Raw genomic sequence first — 25,726 nt, forward strand, 5'->3', positions numbered from 1 at the left:
AAGCACTGTGCAAAAGTGGGGGCACCGGGGGTAGACGATTGGGTGGGTTGAAGTGCGCCACAGGGTGTGAGCGCGCGCGCGCCTGCGATCCCCGGCGGGTGAGGGGAGTCTGGCGGGAAGGAGAACCCCCCCCACACACCGCCCCGCCCACCCACACGCGGAATCGCATGCGCTCTGGGGACCCGGTGGAAAGGGCTTTTGTTGGGAAAGCGGGCGGGCAGGCAGGCAAGCGGGCCGGAGTTGGGGGCGGGGAGGGGTCCGCGCATGCGCAGACTACCCAGCTGCGGGAGGTGGGGGTGCGCAGAGAAAAGGGGCGGGGTGGTCGGAGCTGCTGTGCTGGCAGCAGTAGGCGAGGGCGCGGCTGCGGGGTTCCTGGTGCTGAGGACGGACGCCATTGGAGCCCCAGGGAAGGTAGGGATCCAGCCCCAGATGGGACCGGGAGAGAGCGAGTGGGACCCGCACGCTGCGGCCTCCCCACCCCACCCCCACACCCGGACCTGAACAAAGCCCAAGCACTCAGAAGCCGAGCCCCATTAGACCCACGGTCCAGGTAGGAGCCCCGGTCGCGCCACCAGACCCAGCCTCCCGGATCCGAGCCCTCCTGACACCGGAGCCCTCATCCGAATCCCTGTAGCCGACCCGCGTGTTCGGTGGGTGCTGAGCTTCCTTAAAATGGAGGCCCCACCTCCCCACCCCAACCACTCCTAGGTCACCCCAACCACTCCTAGATCACTCCAACCGAGCTGACCGCTTTGCCCCATTCCTGGCGTCGCAATCCTGGGATTTGAGACTGCCAGCGCTCCAGTTCGAGCGTCACTCAGTGCCAGCCCGCCTCCCCGCTTAGCGCTCTTGTATGAGCCCAACCTAGATCCGGATCAGCTGAATCCCCACCCGGACCCAGCCAAGGGGTCCCTGGGACACAGTTTCCCAGAGCTTCCCGCGGTCCCCGTTGTTTGAGCCCTCTCATCTCATCTGCTGCCCCTTCATCCTGCTCGCGTGCTCCAGCCCTTTAGATTGAAGCCCTTTGTTTCTCCCTCTCTCAATACACCCTCCTTGGGACTCTTCAGAAGCAAGACCACCAGTCCACTCCATATTCAAATCTAGCCGCTGGGGTGGCGAGCCTGTCCACCTTAACCCCCCCTTTCAGTGTGGGGCCCTCAGCTCCTCCATCCCTCCCCTAGGGCTCTGCCTCTCACAGAGTCTACCTGCGCCACCCCACCCCCTGCACCCTATGCTCCACACTGCCTGGTAACCTGGTGATTGCTACCCCCACCTCCTGAGAGATGCCACCCCTTGTTCCGGAGGAGGCCTCAGCCTCGCCCTCAGGCTGGGCTCTCTTCTCCTTGGGACCCCCATTCCCCCAGCATGGCTGAGGGAAGCTACCACATGGAACCCGAAAGCTACAACGTTGAAGACATGGAGGAGGGTAGCGATGAAGTCGGGGAAGAAGAGATGGAAGGAAACGACTATGAGGAATTTGGTGCCTTTGGAGGCTACGGCACCCTCACCAGCTTCGACGTCCGTATCCTCAGAGCCTTTGGGAGCCTGGGTCCAGGCCTTCGCATCCTATCGGTGAGGCCCCTTGTCGGCCACCTGCTGACCCTGGCTCTCCCCCAGCCCGCTCTCTGAATCAGCCAGGGGACGAGAAGAGGGGGAGATGAAGGGGAAGGGCTTGGGCAGGAAGGGACTGCCCAGCTCCCCCCAGCCACCCCTGTGCTGTTGGGAGAAAGAGGGCTGGGGCTGGGACCGGGCCTCGTGGGTAGCCAGGAGGAGGCTGGCCAGCGCGGGGAGAGCAGGATGCTAGTGTAGAGTGGCCTGCCTTCCCCTAGCCTTCTCTCTGCCCTTGCAGAATGAGCCCTGGGAACTGGAAAACCCTGTGCTGGCCAGGACTCTGATGGAGGCATTTCAGCTGGACCCAGAAGCACTTGACAGTGAGGCGGCCACCCGGGCTGCCAACGTAGCCCGCGCCGCTGCCTCCAACCATACCGCTCGAGCTGCTGCCGCCGCTGCCCGTGCCACCTACAATCAGGTGGTCGCCAACCACCCTGTGGCTGAAGAACAGGCTCCAGGAGAAAGTGCCCAGCCCATGACATCCACGGCCGAGGCTCAGGCAGCCACCCCTGAGGCACCCCTTGCTTCTCCACGCATCTCCCAGATGCTAGTCAAGAGAGAGATGGCCGCCCCTGGGCCCACAGCCACCTCCACCCTGCCCCAGACAGCCTCGCAGGCCCAGAAGGCTGCTAGTGGGGGCCCGAGTACTGCCTGTGCTTTCTCTCCGGCTCCATGTGCCAGTGAGAGGGATGCCCTGCGGCCCAAGACAGCCTTCCTGGGTCAGAACGATATCTTTAATTTCACCCAGCCAGCAGGTGTCAGTGGCATGGCCTTCCCACGCCCCAAGAGACCCGCCCCAGCCCAAGAGGCTGCCACCGAGGGCCCCAGTGCTGCCTCCTCGGGGGGGGCCCAGGCAGCATCTGCCACGGAGGGGGCCGCCACCCGGCCCAAGACAACCAAGTCTGGGAAGGCTCTCGCCAAGACTCGGTGGGTAGAGGCTCAGAATGTTGTGACAGCCGCTGCTGCCAAGGCCAAGGTGGCCACGAGCATCCCTGAGCCTGAAGGTGCAGCTGCCCCTGCTCAGTGCAGCACAGAGCCCTGGGCCAGGATGGGAGGCAAGAGGACCAAGAAGGTGAGACCTCCCCTCTCTCTCCAGCCCCCCTTGCTCCCCTCCTTTCTCTGCCCTCCCCTCTCCTCAGGGTTCTCCAACACAAGTTTGCTAGCATGCTTTTACTGCACAAGGTCCCTACGCTCAGGCCTGGAGAGCGAAGAGGTTGGCTCAGTGCCTGACACCTAGTAAGCACTCAGCACATGTCATCCACTATCTGTACTACTATTATTTCCAATACCTGCTCTGGGTAAGATGTGTGTGGGCGCTTTGGCATGGTGAGCCTGGTAGCCCCGGGTCTCCTCTCTCTAATGCTTCAGTCCAAGCACCTGGATGATGAATATGAGAGCAGCGAGGAGGAGAGAGAGCCTCCTGTGGTCCCACCGCCCTGGAGAGCATCACAGCCCCCACTGGCAGTGCGGGCTCAGATGGCCCCTCGGCCCCCGGTGGCCCTGAAGTCCCAGGTGCCCTCAAGGCATGTATTGTGCTTGCCGCCGCGCAACGTGGCCCTTCTACAAGAGAGGGTAGGTCTACCCTTGCTCCACCTCCCTCCTTGTTTTCAGGCCAGTTCATCGAGGTACCCGTCCATGCCTTGTTCTCCCCATGTGCTCCTCCTCTCCAGGCAAATAAGTTGGTGAAATATCTGATGATTAAGGACTACAAGAAGATCCCCATCAAGCGCTCAGGTGGGCAACCTGTGCCCCCTCCCTGAGCTCTGCCCTCCCCCCACAGCCCTACCCTGGGCACCTCCCATCACCAACCCCACCCACCAGGCCTCGGCTCATCGCTCCATTTGCATAGGACTGGGTCCTGACTGTGCTCCCCTCAGCAGGGCCGCCCCAGGGGCTGCACCTCTGTGGCCCCTGCTCAGCCCAGGGGCTCTCCCCCATCTCCCTTCTTGCAGACATGCTGAAGGACGTGATCCGAGAATATGATGAACATTTCCCTGAGATCATCGAGCGAGCAACGTACACTCTGGAAAAGGTGGGCGTGGGGATGGGGGAAGGCAGCCCTGTGGGACGAGCGGCTGAGAAGCCTTGCACCCTGCAGCCCCTCCAGGCCTGATTTCGGTACTGCCTGCTCTGGAAGCCTTCCTTAGCCTGTCCTCCCGGGACCACGCACTGCATACTTCCTGCCCTCGTGCTGCCTGAGCATCTGTGGTCTGTCTGGTGAAGTGGGTCCCTGGGGCCTCGGCCAGGGCCACAGCTCCCAACGGGACAGGTCCTTCGCTTCCTCTCTCCTCCAGTTCTCCCCCAGGACTTTGGGTTCTCCACTGAGGAAAAGTTCCTGCAGGGAATTGCGTGACTGCCTGCAGAACGCCCAGCAAGGATTTTGGATCTCACGGTTCCGTTTTCTCCCCCATGTAGAAGTTTGGGATCCACCTGAAGGAAATTGACAAGGAACAGCACCTGTACATTCTTGTCTGCACGCGGGATTCTTCAGCTCGCCTCCTGGGAAAGTGAGAAAGGGCAGGCGGGTTGTGGCCTTCCTGAAGAGAAACAGGAAAACAGGCCTTTAGTGCCTAGCTCAGAACTGCCCACAGTTACTGCGGTGCCCAGTGATTACTGGATGAAAGGGGTAGTAGCAGGGGGAAGGGGGGTTGGGGGGAGGCCTTGCTGCTGTCAGGGGTTCACCCCTGCCCTGTCGGCCAACCCCCAACCTTCTTAGGAAAGCGGGCTTCTTGTTACTTGTCTCTTCCTCCTAAGTACCTGGCCCTGGCTTGGCAGAGTGGTCCTGAGGCAAGCTTCACACCAAGTGTAACTTCTGAGGTGCGAAGGGCAGGGCAGGGCAGGTCTCTATGTGCCTCTGGACGCACGTTGCCAAACATTTGCACCCTGCCTCACCCCGTCCTGGGCAGAACCCTGGGAGGGGGCGTTAGCATCCACATTTGATGGATGAAGTGATTCAGTCTCAAGATGGAGGAATGACTTGTCCGGATCAGGTAGCAAGCCATGTGCAGAGTGGGAAGAACTGCCCCGTGGCCAAGCAATCTGGGAGAGGCTGGTCGGGTGAGCCGGCTGCAGTCCCTTGGGCAAATGGCTGCTGGACAGCATCCCTCTTTCTACGCCTCTAGGACCAAGGACACTCCCAGGCTGAGTCTCCTCTTGGTGATTCTGGGAGTCATCTTTATGAATGGCAACTGTGCCAGCGAGGGTGAGTGGCTGGACCCGCGGCTAGGGGGAGGGGTGGGGGGCACCCACAGTGTCACCTTGGTGTGCTAAAATTTTATACCTCATCTCCTCTCCCAGCTGTCCTCTGGGAGGCCCTACGCAAGATGGGACTGCGCCCTGGGTATGATTGGGCTCTCTCTGCTCCCGCCCCTCAGTGTGATCCTTGGGCACAAGAGGCCCCAGGATTGCAATAACCTGGGGTCTGGTGTAGGGGAGCGGGCATCCTGGACGAGGTAGAGTGCAAAGGGTCTCACCGGGGTGCATGGGGAAATGGTCCTGAACTCTCAGCCCCTCTGCTCCATGTCCCCTCTCTGTCCCCAAATGAGAGATCTAAGAGGAAGCATCAGAGTTAGGGGCTCCAGGAAACCCCTACCTGGGGCTATCTCTGACAAGTGGCCTTCTGGCCTCTGCTGCATGTCCAGGCCTCCATCGGGCTGCCCCACAGACTGGGGAGTGTTCCATCTTGCTGGGGAGTGCCCCTGCCCTCATCTGGGCACTGCCACGTCTCTAGTCATGGATTCCTTTCCTTGCTCGCAGGGTGAGGCACCCATTCCTTGGCGATCTGAGGAAGCTCATTACAGAAGACTTTGTGAAGCAAAAGTAAGTACTGACCCAGTTAACTTTGGCTCACAGTCGTGTGTTCCTCGTGTGCTGGTCTGCTGAGGAAGCCATTCCCCGTCCTGTACCTTAGCAGATGGGGGATGGGTGCCTCTGGTGTGAGTGGGGTTGGGGGTTATGTGACTGTTGGGGAGAGTAGAATTCCTGGGCAGGCTTGGGGGAGAGGAGCACAAGGTGACTGAGAACACGGTGTCAGGTGGGTCACAACCACCATCTCACTCGGCACCTGTCCATAGGCTGTATGAGAATTTCCCCTGCTTTACATCTCAGGAACCTGGGCTCAGCGAGTGGAAGTCTGAGCATGGCTCCCCAGAGGCCCATTCGGGCCAGGGGCCTAGCCCTCCTGACTTTCTGGCCAGGGCCCACCCTGTGTGCTTGGACCTTGGAGAATATGGTGTGCACTCACATGGGTGCACTAGCACACACTCTTGCCACCCCCCCCCCCCCCCACACACACACAATCGCGGGCGTGCACATAGTACACTGCTCTTGGTTGGCTGTTTCTCCCCTTTATAGTGGTTTTCTATGGTAGACTGTCCCAGGTCTCAGCCACTGGCAAAACCCTGCAGGGGTGGGGCTGGGGGTTGTGCTCAGCAGGGGGCCTGAAGAAATGGCTCCTCTGTTTACAACATACCCAACAGGAACCTGGGTTTTTTGTAACAAGGGGTGCAAACCTTGTGGCCTTCCTATGAACAAATACCCTACAGGCAGTGTCCCCTGCACCTCCACGTGGCTTCTGGGCAGGACCAAGGGCCTAAGGCTTTGAAGGCCTCCATGTAGGAGGCAGAGCCCCTTGGGAGTGAGTGAGCGTGGGAGTGGGCACCGGCTGCAGGGCCAGGGCCAAGCTGCAGCTTCGGGGCTGGGAAGGTGCCACCTTGGAGCCGTTAGCACAACAACAGGTCAGCCTGGCTGGAAGCAGAAGCTTGCTATCCTCTTGCATTGAGGTACCTGGAATACAAGAAGGTCCCCAATAGCAGCCCACCTGAGTATGAATTCGTCTGGGGCCTGCGAGCCCACCACGAGACCAGCAAGATGAGGGTGCTGAGATTCATCGCCCAGGTAATGGAGAGCCTCTGTTTGGGGCCGGGCACTGGGGTTGGCACTTCCCAACCTTCCTTGTTTCTTGGTCACGACCTCCTCCTGCCATTTGTCCTATGAGGATCTTGAGGCTCAGAAAGCTTCGTAAGTAACCCACACAAGTTCACCGATGTAGTCGGGGTGCGGGATGGGGAGAAATCCATGTCTGGGTCAGATAATAGGAGCCTGATTCCCGTGCTCTTTGCTGTTATCGTGATCAGGCAAGGCGTGCGGGAGGGCATGTGGCAGGAAGCTGGTGCCAGGGTGAATGTGGGGTAGCTGTTGGGATGGGTGCTGTTTTCCATCGCAGTATCAGAACCGGGACCCCCGGGATTGGAAGACTCATTTCTTGGAGGCTGTGGATGATGCTTTCAAGATGATGGATGTGGATATGGCTGAGGAACATGTCAGGGCCCAGATGAGGGCACAGATGAACATCGGGGACGAAGCTCTGATTGGACGGTGGAGCTGGGACGACATCCAGGTGGAGCTGCTGACCTGGGACGAGGATGGAGATTTTGGCGACGCCTGGGCCAGGATCCCCTTTGCTTTCTGGGCCAGATACCATCAGTACATTCTGAACAGCAACCGTGCCAATAGGGGAACCACCTGGAGAGCTGGCCTCAGCAGTGGCACCAATGGTGGGGCCAGCACCAGCACCCTAGATGGCCCCAGCACCAGCTCCACCATCCGCACCAGAAATGCCGCCAGGACGAGCGCCAACTTCTTCTCTTGGATCCAGTGAGGTTTTCACAGATGTGACTCTGAGGGAAGGGCTGGGGAGGGGCTGTGAGCGGTCAAGGGAAGGCCGGGGCTGGGGTGGGAGCATGAGATTGGAAAGACGCGGTTCTGTTCTTCATGTCCCGCACTGTGTCACGTCTATTTATTTTCTGGTTGCCTCTGTGTCTTGTGATTACAGACAGCGCTGATGAACTGCAGCAGTCACACAGCCAGAGTGCCTCCTCAGAGTCCTTCTTGACGTAGCACTCGAGGCAGCTCCTACCTGCCCATCGGAGATGGCATGCAAGACGAAGCTCTCTGCCCTCCCTGCTTTCATTGTGTTCTTCTGTCGTGCTCACGTTTTGGGTTATCAGTGTTAACATTAAAGTTGCAAAATTAGTTGAGACGTTTCCTCCTTCACGTGCACACGTGCTACTCTGAGTGGCAGGTGGTCGGGCACTCTGGGACAAGGGGGCCCACCTCTGCCTCAAGGGCAGGCTGGTGTGCCTGGGGGTCTGGGGGATGTGGAGGTGCCAGCTGAGCGGAGACCATGAGTTTCCAAAGGAGTCCGAATACTTAGGTGACTTCCTACACGATGCAGCCCCAGTTAGACACCAATGGGGGGTGGCGGGAGACAGGATGGGGTGGAGGGTTGTGGGTTCGTGCCAACCATGCCCCCCCCCAGCAAGGGACAGGGTCCACCAGCACCCACCAGGACCCACTTCCTCCGCCCCATCTTGAAGGCACCATTCTGAAACCCTTCCCTCATGATCCACGCACAACTTGTGGCCCTCATCTCTGAGTCGGAGTCCTGAGGACAGTGAGGTAGGCCTCACAGAGACATGCTCACCCCTCCAGCTGGTAGAAGGAGGAGCTTCTTGCCAAGAGACTACATTTAATGAAAGCAAGGTAGCACGCAGACCTCCACAACCCATTGCCTGTGACCAGGCCCCAAGGACTATTGGGAGGCTCCAGGGCTGGTGACTTCTGCAGGGATGAAGCTAGGCCCACACTTCCTCACGTGGACGACAGAGAGCGAGAGACACTTGGCACCCATGGGAAGGGCATGGTAGCAGGCAAGGGCAGTGTCTAGAGCTTTCTCGGGTCCCCTGGAGATGCCCACAGCTTGGGAGGACAAGGTCTCAGGTTACGAGGACGGGGAGAGTAGTGTAAGAGCCCTTGCGCTCCCTGGCCACTTCTCCCCAAAAAGGGATTCCCCTTTCTCAGCCAGACCTCGATCCTGACCCAGACCCAGCTATATTCCTTGCTAGGCCTACTGGAAAATGAAAATGTGGGTAACTTGCTGAAAAATTAAGAATTCCAGGAGAGCGACAGCAGAGCCTTGAACAGCTGGGGAGGCCTCTAAGTGCAGGGTCCTGTGGGACTGCATACACTGCGCCCCCAAGAAGTTGACTCTGTACAGACCCCCTAATGAAAGGCTTCAGGTGGCCTTCCACCTGTTGGCCAGGGCTGTGATTCCTGTCTCCCTTGCTGCTGGGTCTGTGCTCAGCCACGTGGACACTGTGATTCTGACAAAAATTAAGTGCCCTTCCCTTTAGGATTCCAGGTGCATGGTCTGGGGTGGGGGAAGGATGAAGGATATATGATGTTTCTGGTGCTCTCTCCCCGGGATCCTCCTGGGACCCTGTTGTGCACACAGTAGGCACAGGCCTTTTCACGGATGAGGGTGGGGGCTCTCACCACAAGCCACGGGTGTGAGCTTGAGCACTGTGTGCAGAGGGCACCTAAGCTATGGCAGCTTATCTGGAAAGGGGGAGAAAGCAGCCCTCAGAAAAGGCAGTGCCAAAGAGGGTGCCACTTGCCCAGTCCTCCTGGCGTGCAGCACTCTCCCCCTTCCACCCAGTGGCCTTCTCCCAGTCAGCCTCATCAGGGGCCCGCTCCTCCCCCCCCCCACTCTGCAGGGGGAAGTGCTGAGAGCAGGGTGGGCTGGGAGGAAGAGAGCAGGGAGTCTCAGGAGCAGGGAGGAAGGAGGGAGGGCTCGGGCAATGCACACACACTGGGTTCTCCAGGAGGTCAAGCTGGTCAACTGCGAGGCAGCCACATCCTCACTCACAGGACAAATGTGACTGCAAGGTAGGTCCCCAGCTGGGCCTAAAGCCCACGACCCTCTAGGGCCAAATGTGTGCTGTGCTCACTGAGGTCGGCTGCCACTGCCTTCGAGGTGCTGACAGTGTCGTGGTGGTGAAACATCAACCTCTCACTGCTCTCTGATGATCCCCCCTCTCTCGCCCACCCCGGCTGCCCTTGCAGCCCTCCGTCTCCCTTCTTTAAGCCAGAAGGCTACCACTCATGGCTTCCCTGCTCCTGTGGTTCATCCTAGGCTTTTAAGGCCTGCCGCTGCCCTCCCAGCCTCCTGAGACATCAGGTTGGCGATTTCCTAGGCATCCATCCATACTCCTCCTCCTCCTCCTCCTCCTCTTCCTCCTCCTTCTCCTCCTCCTCCTCCTCCTACTACTCCTCCTCCTCCTCCCTGTCGTCCTTGTCATCCTCCTCAGGCCCCTGGCCTGGTGTGTTTGGTGCACTATCTCACTCCATCTCACTCTCTGGGGCTTACTGTTTCCATGGCACTCAGGACGAAACAGGCTCAGAGAAGGGAAACAACTTGCCTGAGGTCTCTGACCCAGCTCTGCCACCACCTCCACAAGGGACCTTGGACCAACTTTATCTCTCTCTGGCCCTCCATGTTCCCACCTCTCACAGCAGAGGCTTGGACTAGATGCACTCTGAGGGCGCCCTGGCTCTGAGGTCTTGTGGGTCTGCTTTCTTAGTCCCATCAATTCTCTGGGGCTCAGTGCCCTCACCTGAGTAAGAGGGGTAGGAGCAGGTGTGCAGCCCTGCCCGGCCCAGATGCCAGGGCAGCTGCTCACAGCTGCCGTGGCCTGAGCATGAAAGCTGGTAGGTAAAGCAGCCTGCAAACAGGAGGCACACGTGCCCCCCACAACTCCACACATGTCTGAGGTGGGGGAACGGGGCTCTGGAACGTACCTGAGATTGACGCCTCTCCCTGCTCCTCTGAGTCCCTTGACCTTGGGCAAGTCACTTCACCTCAGAACCTCCATTTCCTCATCTTCACAGTCAGGGTTACAGTGCCCACCTCACAGCCTCAATGACAGCACCGAGCAGTAGAGATTGGATGGTATCGGGAATGTAGCAGCACCAGGACCCCTGCTCCAACCCCCCCTCATGTTTTTCCAGTGAGGAGAGTGAGGACCAGGCAGAAGAAGGGACTCATCCAAAGTCCTGCTCTCAAGTTCCCTGGGTTCCAATTCTGTATGGTTCCATACTACAAGTGCCCTTTACTTGGGAACCAGCATCATAAAAATGATGCAAATCTGCAGGACCACTGCACACTTCAAATATGACGCTGCACTGTCCCTACACACCCTGACGGTATCCCAGACATGCTCGCGCTTCAGCATGTATGTCAAAAATGGACTCTCACACCTGAGGTGACACAGCAGTCCCTGCCAAGCCACCTGCCTTAGTTTGCGATTCCACCTTTGAATGGGAGAATATGTTTGCAAGTGATATATCCAATAAAGGGCTAATAACCAAACCACATAAAGAACTCATACAACTCAACACCATAAAATCAAACAAATAATCTGAGTAAGAAATGGGCAGAGAACTTAAATACGCAGTTTTTTTCCCCAAGAAGCCGTACAGATGGACAACATACACCTGAAAAAGATTCCCAGCATCACTAATCATTGAGGGAAATGCAAATCAAAGCCACACTGAGACATCACCTCATACTGGTCACAGTGGCTAATAGCAACAAGACAAGAAATAACAAATGTTGCTGAGGATGTGGAGAAGAGGATACCCTGGTACACTGCTGGTGCAAATGTAAATTGGTGCAGCCACTATGGAAAGCAGAACGGAGATTTCTCAAAAAACCAAGAATAGAAATGCCATATGGCTCAGTAATTCCGCTTCTGGGAACTTACCCGAAGAAGAAAATCACTAATTCAAAAAGATACATGCACCCCTGTGTTTATTGCATCATTTACAATAGCCAAGATACCGAAGTAACCTAAGTGCCCATCGATAGATGAATGGATAAAGCAGAAGTGGTACATAAATAAAGTGGAATATTACTCAGCCACTAAAATAGAAGGAAATCTTGCCATTTGTGGACAACATGGATGGACCTAGAGGGTATTATGCTAAGTGAAATAAGACAGATGGAGAAAGACAAATACCATGTGATTTTACTTATATGCGAACTCTCAGAAACAAAACAAATGAATCTCAAACAAAACTGAAATAGACTCACAAACGCAGAGAATAGATTGGTGGTTGCCATAGGGAGTGGGGTTGGGGGAAGGGTGATAGGTGAAGGGGATGAAGAGGTACACACTCCATTTATAAAATAAACTAGTCACGGGGAGGAAAGTACAGCATGGGGAATATACTCAATAATATTATAACATCTTTGTATGGTGATGGATGGCAACTACATTCACTATGGTGAGCATTTAGTAATGTATGTAGATAGCTGTCGAATCACTATTTGTACACCTGAAACCAATATAATATTGTATACCAACTACATTTCAATTAAAAGAAACAAAGTCATGTGGCTTGAAACCCTCATGTCCTTCTGGTCTGTGCTTTGAAGGAAAACAAAACAGGGAAAGGACACATTGTATATTGCAGAGGCTGCTCAAGGGAAGCTTTTCTATATTTGAACAGATAGCTGAAGCGACTCAGGGTTCAAGCCATGTGAATATCTGCTAGCGAACAAAAGAGCATTTCAGGCTGGAAAGAGATAAGAAAGGAAAACAGCATAAAGGATATTAGAGAGGGTTAAGTAAATTATAGTCTGTACATTTCATAGAATACTATGCAGATGTTAAGAGTGGTGGTCTCCATTAGTATTCAGTGGCATGGAAAGATTTCCTTAATTTTTTTAATTGAAAACAAGCTAGTATATAGTTTATCCCATTGTTATTAAAGTGCGTGTGTGTGTGTGTGTTGTGTGTGTGTGTGTGTGTGTGTGTGTGTGTGTGTGTGTGTCTTGCCAAAGGGTTTCAGCCCCGGGAAAGTTCGCTATGGATTCAATGTGACCAAAGAAATTGACAGCAAAACGTTCTTTGGGGTGAAAGGGTTTATACCCGGCTTGTTCTCCCAGTGGTAGGTCGAGCACTAGCGTCTCCGTCTCCGCCCAGAGCACTGGGCAGAGCTCTCTATATAGCGCAAAAATAGCTTATTGCCTAAAGATGTGGAAGCAGTAGCCTAGCAACAGGCCAGTTACATCATCAGGTGGTTTAAGTTCAGTGAGGATCCTGGCCATAGGAACCCCAACTTCCCCACACTCCACCCCTCCAGGATTCTCGCCTTACAATCTACACGCTTTCAATCTTCTGCAATGGTTCCTGTGCGAAAAAGCTGGAGCACTGCAACCAGATTCCACAATAGCAACAGAGGATAACAACAATTTAGACATAATAGAAATTAAGATACAGCAAGATTTTGATACAGGTAACAAAAATTATAGTAATCCTCAAGCCAGAGGAGGACCCTAATAAAAAAAATTATAATAATCCCCACGCCAGAGGAAGTTCCCAATCCTCAGAGACTTTAGGGGCAATAAGACACATGTTTTAATGACACCAACATAGGGAAATCTTGTCCATCAGGTAGGATGCATGCAAGAGAGTGGTCCTGTGATTGGACTGTAGCAGGGAGGGGGGTCCCTTCCAGGTCTAGTATATCATACTTTTACTCCTTTCCCCATGGGGGTTAATGAAGGGTCTATATATAGTGCTACTGGAGGTGCACGCACTGGCCATTATGATAAAACAAAACTCCCCGGTAAGATGCTCCTACCTTCTGGCCTTTCAGGATATACTACTGTGGCCTTTGGGAGTCACTCTGCCGCTATTCCAGGAATACACAGGAGGCCAGCTTCCAGGCCTTGTCCCCAAGGTGCCAGGAGAGCCAGCCATCATCAGTCCATGTGTCGAAAGGTCCAAGGCCACATCCACTCAATGGAGTCTCCGGGGTTCAGTGCAGTTGTTGCTGGCAGCAAGATGTTATTCTGGTGGCCAAACCTCGGCTTCAGTGATTCTTCTTTGGTTTGTACTTGCAGTTGAATAGGGGAGGCAGCCATATGTGTTAACATGTCTGTGGGGTTCAGGGCTCCATTTTGGGGTCCCTTGTTCAAATGCCATAGCACGGTCCATAAGCAGACTGACCATCCCTGTAGACTATTGGTATCTGACTTTAGTCCACATATTAACAAGCCATTGTGCCTCTCTATCATGCCTCCTGCGGTAGGATTGTATGGCACATGAAACTTCCATTTGATTCCCAGCTGTCACACCCATTCTTGCAGTGTATGTGCAGTAAAATGAGTGCCCTGATCACTCTCAATTACATGTGGTCGGCCATAGGCAGCCAAGAGACACTCCAGGCCTCTTTTGGTCGTCTGCTGGTCTGCCGAACGGGTAGGAAAAGCAACCAGATGTCCAGTAGCTGTGTCCACACAAGTCTTCGCATACCGATATCCTTCTGACACAGGTAGAGAGAGGCCCAATATAGTCTATCTGCCACCTGACGAGGGGTAAAGTCCCCTCAGCTATTGTCCCATGTTGCTGTGGAACTCGGTGTAAGTCCCTTTTGGAGCACACGACACACTCCTGCTGGGCTTTACTAACTTCTTCAAAGGTCAAAGGCAAGCCCCACTGCCGGGCGACAGCCCACATTGTCTTTTTCCCCCCACACAACAAACGCTGATGTAACCATTGGGCTACATCAGAGGCAGGCTTTCCTTCTAACCAACATTTCTGGGCCAATTTATCTGCTTCATCATTTCCTGGAGATGCTGGTGGCAAATGACCTGTCACATGGTATACTGAAGTATTTTAGTCTGCCCACAGGCCCATAAGTCTTGCCACAATTCTTGTCCCCAAAGGGGTCAGTGACCAACCAGCCAGTTGGCATGGTACCAGGTTAGTAGCCACAGACTCAAGCCCCAATAGACAGCCCAGCTGTCAGTGAAGACAACTATAGGGGAGGGCTCCTGGCTGATCACAAGCCACACGGCCCGCAACTCTGCCCATTGGCTGCTCTTCCCCTCACCATCTTCCATACATATTGTCTCAGTCTTAGGATGGAAAGCTATGGCCATCCATTCTGGGAGCTGCCCATGGCTGGAGCCATCTGTGTACCATGCATCTTCGGGTATAGGGGCTCTTCCCTCCCGATAGGGACTCTCTGTTACTGATGGTTCAAAAGCAAGTTCTTCCTGCTTTTCACTAGTGTATGTCACCGGCCCCAACAAACGCTGGAGTTCTTCACTCAAGGGGCTACTAGAGAGGGCACTACACTGCTGTAGGTAAGCACCCCACTTGCCAGTGTGGGCGTTTGTGCCACACTACTCCTTGGCTTTTGGGTCCATTCTCATACCCACCCCAGGACGGGATAGGTGGTTATTTCCTTTATCGGGGCCATTCCAGTGATGGGTTCTGTAGCCAGCAAGACGTGATACATGGCAGCCAGTTGTTTTTCTGTCAAAGTGTATCATACCTCTGCCCCTTTCCAGAGTTGTGACCAGAATCCAACGGGTTGGCGAGTTCGTTCAAGCTGCTGCCAGAGACCCCAGCCATAACCGTCTTCAGTCACATGAACATCCAGCTCCCAGGGCCCTGATGGGTCTATCACACTCAAGGCCGACATGGCCTTGACTGCCCGTTTTGCTGTAGTAAAGGCAGATGCCCATGTCTCATCCCAGTCCCACCTGATGCCCTTTCGTACCAACCTGTATAAGGGCTTCAGAATTTGTGCCAAGTGAGGGATAAACATTCTCCAGTAGCCTAGAAGACCCAGAAACTCCTGTAGCAATGCTACAGTTGTAGGGGTAGGAAAGGCCTGGACTTTATCTATAACTGCTGCTGGTATAACTTTGGTCTTACCCAACCAGACAACCCCCAAGAATTTGACAGACACACCAGGTCCCTGAGCCTTGGTACTGTTCACAGCCCATCCTTTCTCCTGTAGATGTTGCAGCAGTTTAGGTGCTGCACCTTCTAGATCTGAAAGAGAATCGGATGTGAGCATGACATCATCAATATAATGGTACAGCCACGCCGGGGTGGTTTCTCCCATGTAGCCAAGTCCTGGGCTACAAGTCCATGTCAGATGGTGGGGCTGTGGAGGTATCCCTGTGGAAGGATGGTGAAAGTCCATTACCGTCCTTCCCACGTGAAGGCAAACCATTCCTGACTTTCCTGCTAAATGTCAATGGAAAAGAAGGCATTAGCAAGATCTACCACATAATGGTATGTTCCTAGTTCATGGCTGAGGGTATCCATCAAGCCTGAAATAGAGGAGTCAGCAGTATGCATAGGGGGTATGTCTTTATTCAGTTCTCTGTAATCCACAGTCACACGCCAGGTGCCATCTGGCGATTTTACTGGCCACACTGGGGAATTGAAAGGACTATGGGTGGGCTTTATAATATCCACCTTTCCCAGATCCTGGAGAGTTTCTCCAGTCTCTTTATTCCCACCAGGCCGTTTGCACTGTTTGGTATCAGTCACCCGCCGAGGCACAGGCAAAGCTACAGGTGGGTGCCTAGCACGTCCCCTCAGAACTGCCTTCACCACACACACGTACTCTCAGTCTGAACTCACCTGCAGTGGTCTGCAACCATAGACCCTGCAGGATATCAATCCCCCAAATATACTAAAGGATAGGAGATATATACACAGTATACTCTTTTGGAGGTGCGTGCCCTATTCCCAAAGGGATTTGGGCTTTTTTCACTCTGATAGCCTTACCCCCATATCCATCTATGAGAGTGGGGGTCCCAGGGAACCATTAAGGGTTACCATGATTCAGTGATCATTCAGCCCCTGTGTCCACCAGAGCCAGGACATGTTGTATGTTCACTGGGGACCAATGGATAGCTATTTCAACATGTGGCCTCCGGGATCCCCTGGTCCCTCAGGGAAGATACCTTGACCTTCCCTTCAGTCAAACCGCATTCCTCAGTCACCTTCCTGTGTGGGCCCAAGTGAGGTTGGCTTGCTCTCCAGCAGGAAGTCTTGCAAACACACAGCCGGACTCGTGGCTCTGTCTCTGACCTCTGCCTCTTTGTTCTTAATGGCTGTAACTGCTGCTCTGGTTTCAGTTGTTGCCATAGCTCCAGTAAGATCCTATTTGACTTCCCATCTGATTTCCTTCCATCTGCTCCTGCCCATATTAAACCAACCCACATCTGGGTCCTCGTAACCTTCATGGGGCCCTTTAAATTCTTCTTGTGCATAGCAGATCTTATTTCTTTCTGAGTTTCTCATTGCTTCAGCCTCTGCTAAGTCTGCTACTGCATGTGTCACCTCGCTTATGGGGTGCCCTAAGTGAGGGGAAAGAATGGCCACTAGGGACCCAAAGAGGAATGTAGGAGCCATTTGCAGTACAATATTTCTCATCCCAGTAGTGAAAACCTCTTCATCTGGGCCATAATTCTCTGGACTACAGATGGCATTTCTTATGCCTAGCTCTCATAGCACCTGTTGGAGCTCAGCATATGTCTGCCATCTAACAGGAGAGGATGGCAGATCACCCGGATTGGGCCATGCAACACAAAGTGTAGCCATAAGCCAATCGAGGAGGGAGTGACTCCCTGGGGTGTGATGTGCATTTTGTAATCACTGCCTCAAGGCGGGCTGCACTGTCAGGGAAGACAGTTTTCCCATCTCTGATCCTGACAGAACAATTCCATCCACCCTTAAGTCCCACAGACGCAGGAGCCAAAGCTGATATTGACTCTGAGGGCTTCTGCCTAAACTGGGAGGCCAAATCCACCAGCTCAGCCTGAGAGTATAGGGGCAGAGCATAGAGTGCTCCACAATCTGGGGAGGGGGCCGCTCCCCTACTTGGGGAACTTTCAGCTTCTGGTTCTTTATTTTATTTACAACCACTGGGCATGCTTTCAATACAGGAGGGGCCAGTGCCTCTGACACCACCTCTTCATCCTTCCCCAGCTCCTCCATTTCTGGGGCTGATGGCACCTTTCTCTCCCCTCTCCAGAGTGTCTCCTCTGCTACAACCTTTACCTTTTCTACTGTGCCTCGCACCAATGCTACCTCAGTCCTCAGAAGCTCTCTTACCTTCACCTCAATCTTCGCAGCTGACATTCTCATGCCACCTCCGCCTGTGCTTCCCTCAGGAGTTCATCTTTTTCCTTGATGGCCTCTTCTGCCTTCAGAACACCTGGCAGCACTGCCATCTCGTTCTGTAAGGAAGGTTTTTACCTCTTCAATGGCACCTTGCTGCCAGCGTTCTTGTGCTGCCTCCTCTTGCATTTATGCCATTTCCTTCTTCAGGGAATCCACAGAAGTTTGCAGCTCGCATTCTCACTCCACCATTTCTTGGGTCTCTTCTGTAGACCTTTTTAATACTGTGAGAAGCAGCCAACCCACAGTCCCCGCTGCCTCACGGGCACTCTGTCTCTCAAAAGACCTACTTACTATACCAAGGGCCACCCCTACAGCCTCAGGCGTCACCTCCACTTGCCTCCAGTCCTGGGGTGGTGCCCAGTCCTCTAGGAGGCAAACCACCTCAGACCACATACCCATTGGGGGCCAATCCACTGTCTCCCCATTCACAGGGGCAGTCCGCTGAAGCACCCCTCCCGTAAGGGCAGCCCGTCTTTTTCCTTGGTCAACAATGAACCCTGCCAACTTTCACCAATCGTATTGCGAATGGGTTTCAGCCATGGGCAAGTTCGCTATGGATTCACTGTGACCAAAGAAATTGATAGCAAAACGTTCTTTTTTTCTTTTTTTTAATGGTTTATTACCCAGCTTGTTCTCCCGGCAGTAGGTCGAGCACTAGCATCTCTGCCTCTGCCCAGAGCACTGGGCCAAGCTCTCTATGTGGTGCTGTAATAGCTTATTGCCTATAGGTATGGAAGCGGTAGCCTAGCAACAGGCCAGTTAAATCATCAGGTGGTTTAAGTTCAGTGAGGATCCTGGCCATAGGAAACCTAACTTCCCCACACTTGCCAATGGGTTTCAGCCCTGGGCAAGTTCAGTATGGATTCAATGAGACCAAAGAAATGACAGTTGAGTGTCCTTGGGGTGAAAGGGTTTAAACCCAACTTTATTCCCATGGTGGCAGGTCAATCACTAGAATCCCACCCACTCAAATTGAGTCTGCATGCAGCAAGCCGGTCTCTGCCTCGGTGTCTCTCTACCCCCGCAGGCATCTCAGTCTCCATCCTCAGCACTGCCACCAATCCAGCCTCTGCTCTCCTGCAGCCAGCCGTGTGGCCATGCCGCCATCTAGCCCAGAGCTATATGGGTGGAGGTCTTTATATAGACTCAATAACAATGTATTGCCCACATGTGTGTAGTGAGCTAGCCAACCAGGGCCAGGTGAGAATCCTGGCCACATGAACCTTCACTTTATCCACAGCCACTTACATACCCAACAGAAGTCTTGTGTCTGAAAAGTATAAATACTGTCAAAACTCAACAGTAAGAAAGCAACGAAAGATGCTCAACATCACTATTCATCAGGGAAATGCAAATCAAAACCACAATGTGACATCACCTCACACCAGTCAGAGTGGCTAGTATCCAAAAAATTAAGAAGTAACAAGTGTTGGCGAGGATGTGGAGAAAAGGGAACCTTCATGCCCTGTTGGTGGGAATGTAAATTGGTGCAGCCACTATGGAAACCAATATGAAAGTTTCTCAAAAAACAAAATATAGAAATACCATATGACCCAGTAATTCCACTTCTGGGAATTTACCTGAGGAAAACAACATCACTAATTCAAAAAGATATAGGCACTCCTATGTTTATTGCAGCATTAGTTACAATAGCCAAGATATGGAAGCAACCTAACTGTCCATCAATGGATGAATGCATAAAGAAGAAGTGGTACAGATACACGATGGAATATTACATAGCCATGAAAAGTAATGAGCTCTTGCCATTTGTGACAGCATGGATGGACCTAGAGGGTATTATGCTGAGTGAAATAAGTCAGGCAGAGAAAGACATATACCATGTGATTTCACTTATATGTGGGATCTCACAAACAAGACAAACAAACAAGCCCAAAATAGACTCATGATTACAGAGAGCAGACTGGTGTTGGCCATAGGGGACAAGGGTAGGGGGATGGGTGAAATAGGTGAAGGGGACAAAGAGGAGCAAACCCCCAATTATAAGTTAAACTAGTCACACAGAGGGACGTGCAGCATGAAGAATATAGTAGATAATATTGTCACATCTCTTTATGGTGACACATGGTAAGTACACTTACTGTGGTGAGCATTTAGTAATGTATATACCTGTTGAATTACTATGTTGTAAGTCTGAAACCATTGTTGTAATATTGCTGATCCACATTAGTTCAATAAAAAATGAAAAAAATTATTTGAACAGATGCTTCAACACAAAGGATACATAGGTGGCAACTGAGCATGTGAAGAGATGTTCACCCTCACCAACTGTCAGGTAATGTTAATTAAAACTAAGGCAAGTTCTCGGGATTGCTGTATTAAAATCGCTAAAACTAAGAAACAAAAACAAAAAAAACGAAGCTCACAAGGCAAAGAAAGAAGCAAACAAATGAAAAATCACCTGACAGCACCAAATGGTGTTGACGATGGACAGCAAATCCATTTACCACATGCTGTGGCAGGGATCGTGAAGTGGTACAGCCACTCTGGAAAAGGGTTGTACTGTTTCTCACAAAGGTAAACATACACCAAGCCATATGAGCCAGGGCCAGCAATCTCACCCCAAAGTATTTCCCCTAGAGAAGTGAAGATGTGAGTTCCCACAAACCCCTGTACATGAATATTATGACAGCTCTGTTTGTAACCACCAAAACCTTGAAACAACCCATATGTCCTTCAACATAATGCATTATTTCCACATAGTTGGAAATAATACGTTATTTTATTATATTATGATACACAGTTCTAGTCAGTGGTAGAAAGGGATGAACTGTTGATACAGTCAACAACTTGGATGAAACTCAAAAGTGTTATGCTCAGTGATAGAAGCCAGTCTCAGAAGGTTACATTTAAAATGGTTCCATTTATATGCTCTTCTTGAAAAGACAAACCTATCTTGACTGAGAACAGAGCAGCGGTGCCGTGCTTAGCTGTGGAGAGAGGGGGTAGCACTGGAGACTTCTTGGGAGTCATGGAACTATTTTATGAATTGTGGTGGTGATTACAAGAATCTATACATGTGGTAAAATGCCTATAACAGGGTGTCCAAAAGGTCCCTGAATATTACTTTCAAAATAAAATTTTAAAAGTAATGGTGAAATAATTTTCTTCAAGCAAAATAAGTATGAGGGTTGTACACCACTGGCCTGCACAACTGAATGTATTTCTTTAGGATTAAAGAAAACCATACCATATATAAACCCAGACCAACACAAAGGTGTGAATAGCTATAGAAATGGGAAATATGTGAGGGGGAAATTTTTTCAAATTACATTTTAAAAGCTCTTAAAACATTAGCTGAATGCCCAAAACTACTAGATCTAATATCTGAACTGAGCAAAGTTGCGGGATACAAAATTAATACACAAAAATCTGTTGCATTCCTATACACTAATGATGAACTAGCAGAAAGAGAAATCAGGAAAACAATTCCATTCACAACTGCATCAGAAAGAATAAAATACCTAGGCATAAACCTAACCAAGGAAGTGAAAGACCTATACCCTGAAAACGACAAAAGAAATTAAAGAGGACACTAATAAATGGAAATTAATCCCATGCTCTTGGCTAGGAAGAATTGATATTGTCAAAATGGCCGTCCTGCCTAAAGCAATCTACAGATTCAATGCAACCCCTATCAAAATACCTACAGCATTCTTCAATGAACTAGAGCAAATAGTTCTAAAATTCATATGGAACGACAAAAGACCCGGAATAGCCAAAGTAATCCTGAGAAGGAAGAATAAAGCAGGGGGGGAATTACACTCCCTGACTTCAAGCCCTACTACAAAGTCACGGTAATCAAGACAATTTGGTACTGGCACAAGACCAGACCCAAAGACCAGTGGAACTGAATAGAGAGCCCAGATATAAACCGAAGCATATATAGGCAATTCACATACGATAAAAAAGCCATGGATATACAATGGGGAAATGACAGCCTTTTCAAGAGCTGGTGTTGGCAAACCTGGACAGCTACATGTACGAGAATGAAAATGGATCATTGTCTAATCCCACGCACAAAAGTAAACTCAAAATGGATCAAAGATGTGAATTTAAGTCATGAAACCATAAAACTCTTAGAAAAAAAACACAGGCAAAAAACTCTTGGACACAAACATGAGCAACTTCTTCATGAACATATCTCCCCGGGCAAGGGAAACAAAAGCAATAATGAACAAGTGGGTCTATATAAAACTAAAAAGCTACTGTACAGCAAAGGACACCGTCAGTAGAACAAAAAGACATCCTACAACATGGGAGAATACATTCACAAATGACATATCTGATAAGAATACATAATGACATCCAAATTATATAAAGAGCACATACACCTCAACAAACAAAAAGCAAATAATCCACTTAAAACATGGGCAGAGGAGCTGAACAGACTGATCTCCAAAGAAGAAATTCAGGTGGCCAATAGGCACATGAAAAGATGCTCCACATCGCTAATCATCAGACAAATGCAAATTAAAACCACAATGAGATGTCACCTCACACCAGTAAGGATGGCCAACATCAAAAAAGACAAATAACAACAAATGTTGTTGAGGATGTTGAGAAAGGGGAACCCTCCTACGCTGCTGGTGGGAATGTAAACTAGTTCAACCCTTGTGGAAAGCAGTATGGAGGTTCCTCAAAATGCTCAAAATACACTTACCATTTGACTCAGGAATTCCACTCCTAGGAATTTACCCTAAGAATGCAGGAGCCCAGTTTGAAAAAGACACATGCACTCCTATGTTTATCGCAGCACTATTTACAATAGCCAAGAAATGGAAGCAACCTAAGTGTCCATCAGTAGGTGAATGGATAAAGAAGATGTGGTACATATACACAATGGAATATTACTCAGCCATAAGAAAAAAACAGATCCTACCATTCGCAACAACATGGACGGAGCTAGAGGGGATTATGCTCAGGGAAATAAGCCAGGCGGAGAAAGACAAGTACCAAATGATTTCACTCATCTGTGGAGTATAAGAACAAAGCCAAAACTGAAGGAACAAAACAGCAGGAGACTCACAGAACCCAAGAATGGAGTAACAGTGACCAAAGGAAAAGGGACTGGGGAGGATGGGTGGGAAGGGAGGGATAATGGGGAAAAGGGGGCATTACGATTAGCACACATAATGTAGCGGGGTGGGGGGTGGACACGGGAAAGGCAGTATATACAGAGAAGACAAGTAATGATTCTATAGCATCTTACTACGGTGATGGACAGTGACTGTAATGGGGTATGTTGGGGGGAGTTGACAATAGGGAGAGTCTAGTAACCATAATGTTGTTCAAGTAATTGTACATTAACGACATCAAAGAAAAGAAAAGGTTAGCTGAATGCTTTCAAAACCGATAATGCACTGTGGGGGTTATAATACATGTATAAATAAAATGCGTGGAAACAAAAGCAAACGGATGGGAGTGTCAAAATAAAGGCATACTATGCAAAGGTTTTTACCTTGTTCACAAAGTAGGATCTTATTTGAAGGCGAATTTCCTAACTTTACATATTATAGTATAATCTCTACGGGAAGCCCTTCAATATAAAACAAAAGGAGTAACTCAATGTCTTGCCAATGGGTTTCAGCCCCGGGCAAATTCGCTAAGGCTTCAATGTGACCAAAGAAATTGACAGCAAAACCTTCTTTGACGTGAAAGCGTATATTACCCGGCTTGTTCTCCCAGCGGCAGGTTGAGCACTAGCGTCTCTGCGTCTGCGCAGAGCACTGGGCCAAGCTCTCTATAGCGCAATAATAGCTTATTGCCTAAAGGTGTGGAAGCGGTAGCCTAGCAACAGGCCAGTTACATCCTCAGGTGGGTTAAGTTCAGTGAGGATCCTGGCCATAGGAAACCCAACTTCCTCACACTCAATAAACCAATATGTAGATTAAAACCGGAATTCTGAAAAGTGCTTCAGTAGTGCATAAGAAGGCAGGGGCACTGGGTGAAAGAAAGAAAAAAAAACAAACGAAGGAATCAAGGAAAGAACGAAGGAAAGGAAGGAAGGAAGAAAAAGGGGTATAAGTCTATGCAAAATAATATGACAGGTTCACAGCCAATCGAATTTTACTTAAGCTAAGTGAAACTATTGGAAAATCTCCAAATAAAAAGCAGAGGACAGCTGCAAGACATGACAATATGCTGCTAAGTAGAAACTCACTCTAATACAGGGACAGAGGTAGGTTAACTGTAAAGGATCGAAAAAGATGTAACATGCGAACATGAACTCAAAGGAAGCAGGGAAGTTCCAACAATGGATAAGGTAGATTTTAGGTCCAGGAGTATTACTAGTGATAATCAGGGTCTGTAAATACTGATGAAAGGCCAAGAATCAGGAAAGCATAACAATCCTCAGTACCTGGATGGTGGAACGTTAAATTGCATAAACCGAAAACTGACAGAACTTAAAAGAGAAATGCAGAAATCTATTGAATATTTGTAAATTTCAAAAAGAAGTTCTCTCTGAGATGCTGATATAGCAAAGAGATAGAAGGTCAATAATTATAAAGGAGACTTGAACAACACGACCAACCAGTTTCACCTAATTCATGTGCATTCCACCCAATAGCCATAGAATACACATTCTCTTCTAAGGCACATGAGACATGCAAGAAGAAAGATCCTACCCTGGGTTACAAATCAATACTCCATCAATGAAGAAGGATCGAATTCATGTACAGGATGGTCTCTGGGCACCACGGAATTAAACAAGAAATACATGACAAGATTTCTAGAGAATCCACAAAACTTTGAAATCAAACAGTGAATTTCAAAATAGCACACAGTCTAGGAGGAGACAATGGGGACATTAGAAAGTATTTTGAACTAAAGGAAAATGTAGGCACGACATATCAACCTGTGTGTGATTCAGCTAAAGCACTGCTGAGAGAGCAATTTGTAGGTTTACATGTTTATATTAAGAAAGAAGAAAGGTCTAACATCGGTAAACTGCACAACTAAGATGCTACCAAAAGAACTAAAAACTAAACTGAGAGAAAGTGGAAAGAAGGAAACAGATAAGGTATCAATGAAACAGAAAACACACAAACAATAGAGAAAATGCAATCAGGCCAACAGCTGGTTCATTCAAAAGATTAATTAAAATTGATAAAACTCTACAGAGACTAATCATGAAAAAGCAGGTAAGACACAAATGAGCAGTATCAGGAATAACAGAGGGGATGTGATTTTAAGTGCATGAATGCTAAAATGATACTAAGGGAATACCGTGAACAACTTTATTACAAAAGATTTGACAAGAAAGAAAAAGGAAGAAATTCTGTGAAAGGCAGTCTATCAGAGCTCTCTCAAGAAAATACGGAATACCTGCGTAGCCTTATATCTAGGGAAGATATAGAACTTGTGGCTAAAATCCTTCTCACAAAAGCAACTCCTGGCACAGCTGGCCTCACTGGTGTGTTCTACAAAATCTTTCAGGAAGAAATAGCACCAAATTTATGCAATTCTGCCAGGAAAGTAAAGAGGCAGGGATTCTTCTCAATGCATCCTGTGAAGCAGGAATTATCCCCATACCGAAACCAAAGGCATTACAAGCAAATATAACTGCAAGCCTATATCCCTCAAGGGCATAAACACAAAAATTCTTATCAAAATGTTAACGGATCGAAACAAACAATATATAAAAGAAATACTTTATGACCAAGTGTGGTTTCTCTCAAAAGGCAAGTTCTCTCGAACATTTGAAAACCGATACATGAAATTTACCATATCAATAGACTATAAAAGAGAACCAGCCCAGCCCAGCCTCTCAATAGATGAGTGTCACAGGCAGAACCGTGGCATCCATATGTATCCAGATCTGGCAGTCCTACCTAGTGCATCCCTGGGACCTGTGAATATGTCACCTTACAGGGCAGAGTGTCCTTTGCAATGTGATTAAGTTGAGGATCTTGAGATGTGGAGATTATCCTGGATGACCTGGTGGACCAATGCAATCACAACGGTCCTTTTCAGGGGGAGGCAGGAAAATGAGAGCAAAGGAAAGGAGATGTGATGACAGAAGCAGAGGTCAGAGAGGAGAGAGATTGGAAGACGCGATGCTGCTGGCTTTGAACACGGAGAAAGGGCCAGGAGCCAAGGAATAGAGGTGGCCTCTAGAAGTAGGAAAGGCAAGGAACAGTGGCCTCAGAGGAACCTAGCTCTGGAAACACATTGATTTTGGTCCGAAGACCCATTTCGGACTTCTCACCTGGAGAACTGTAAGATAAACAGACTTACATTGTTTGAAG

At 50.2% G+C, this 25,726-nt stretch overlaps 1 protein-coding gene and 1 non-coding gene across 6 annotated transcripts; both read left to right on the top strand.

Annotated features, from left to right (window-relative positions):
* The first annotated feature begins 254 nt into the window (after positions 1 to 254).
* On the top strand, positions 255 to 7,644 carry LOC140842976 (melanoma-associated antigen D4-like). 5 transcript variants are annotated; one of them, XM_073227370.1, is made up of 13 exons: positions 255 to 411; positions 1,365 to 1,572; positions 1,850 to 2,683; positions 2,980 to 3,183; positions 3,282 to 3,345; positions 3,564 to 3,643; positions 4,027 to 4,118; positions 4,734 to 4,813; positions 4,909 to 4,951; positions 5,368 to 5,430; positions 6,393 to 6,507; positions 6,836 to 7,266; positions 7,445 to 7,644. In XM_073227370.1, the coding sequence occupies exons 2-13, from the start codon at positions 1,366 to 1,368 to the stop codon at positions 7,452 to 7,454; spliced, it is 2,223 nt and encodes a 740-aa protein (XP_073083471.1). In that variant the 5' UTR covers positions 255 to 411; position 1,365; the 3' UTR covers positions 7,455 to 7,644. The 5 variants fall into 5 exon arrangements, with proteins under 5 accessions (XP_073083471.1, XP_073083475.1, XP_073083473.1 ...); XM_073227372.1 differs by having other exon boundaries at positions 301 to 550; positions 709 to 1,572; XM_073227371.1 differs by having other exon boundaries at positions 301 to 550.
* LOC140847549 (small nucleolar RNA SNORA11) lies at positions 6,030 to 6,157 on the top strand. The gene has a single exon (XR_012127610.1). It is a non-coding gene; the product is annotated as a small nucleolar RNA SNORA11 (small nucleolar RNA).
* Positions 7,645 to 25,726: the final 18,082 nt, after the last annotated feature.

Source organism: Manis javanica, chromosome X (genome assembly GCF_040802235.1).
Source record: "Manis javanica isolate MJ-LG chromosome X, MJ_LKY, whole genome shotgun sequence".
Classification (NCBI taxonomy): domain Eukaryota; kingdom Metazoa; phylum Chordata; class Mammalia; order Pholidota; family Manidae; genus Manis; species Manis javanica.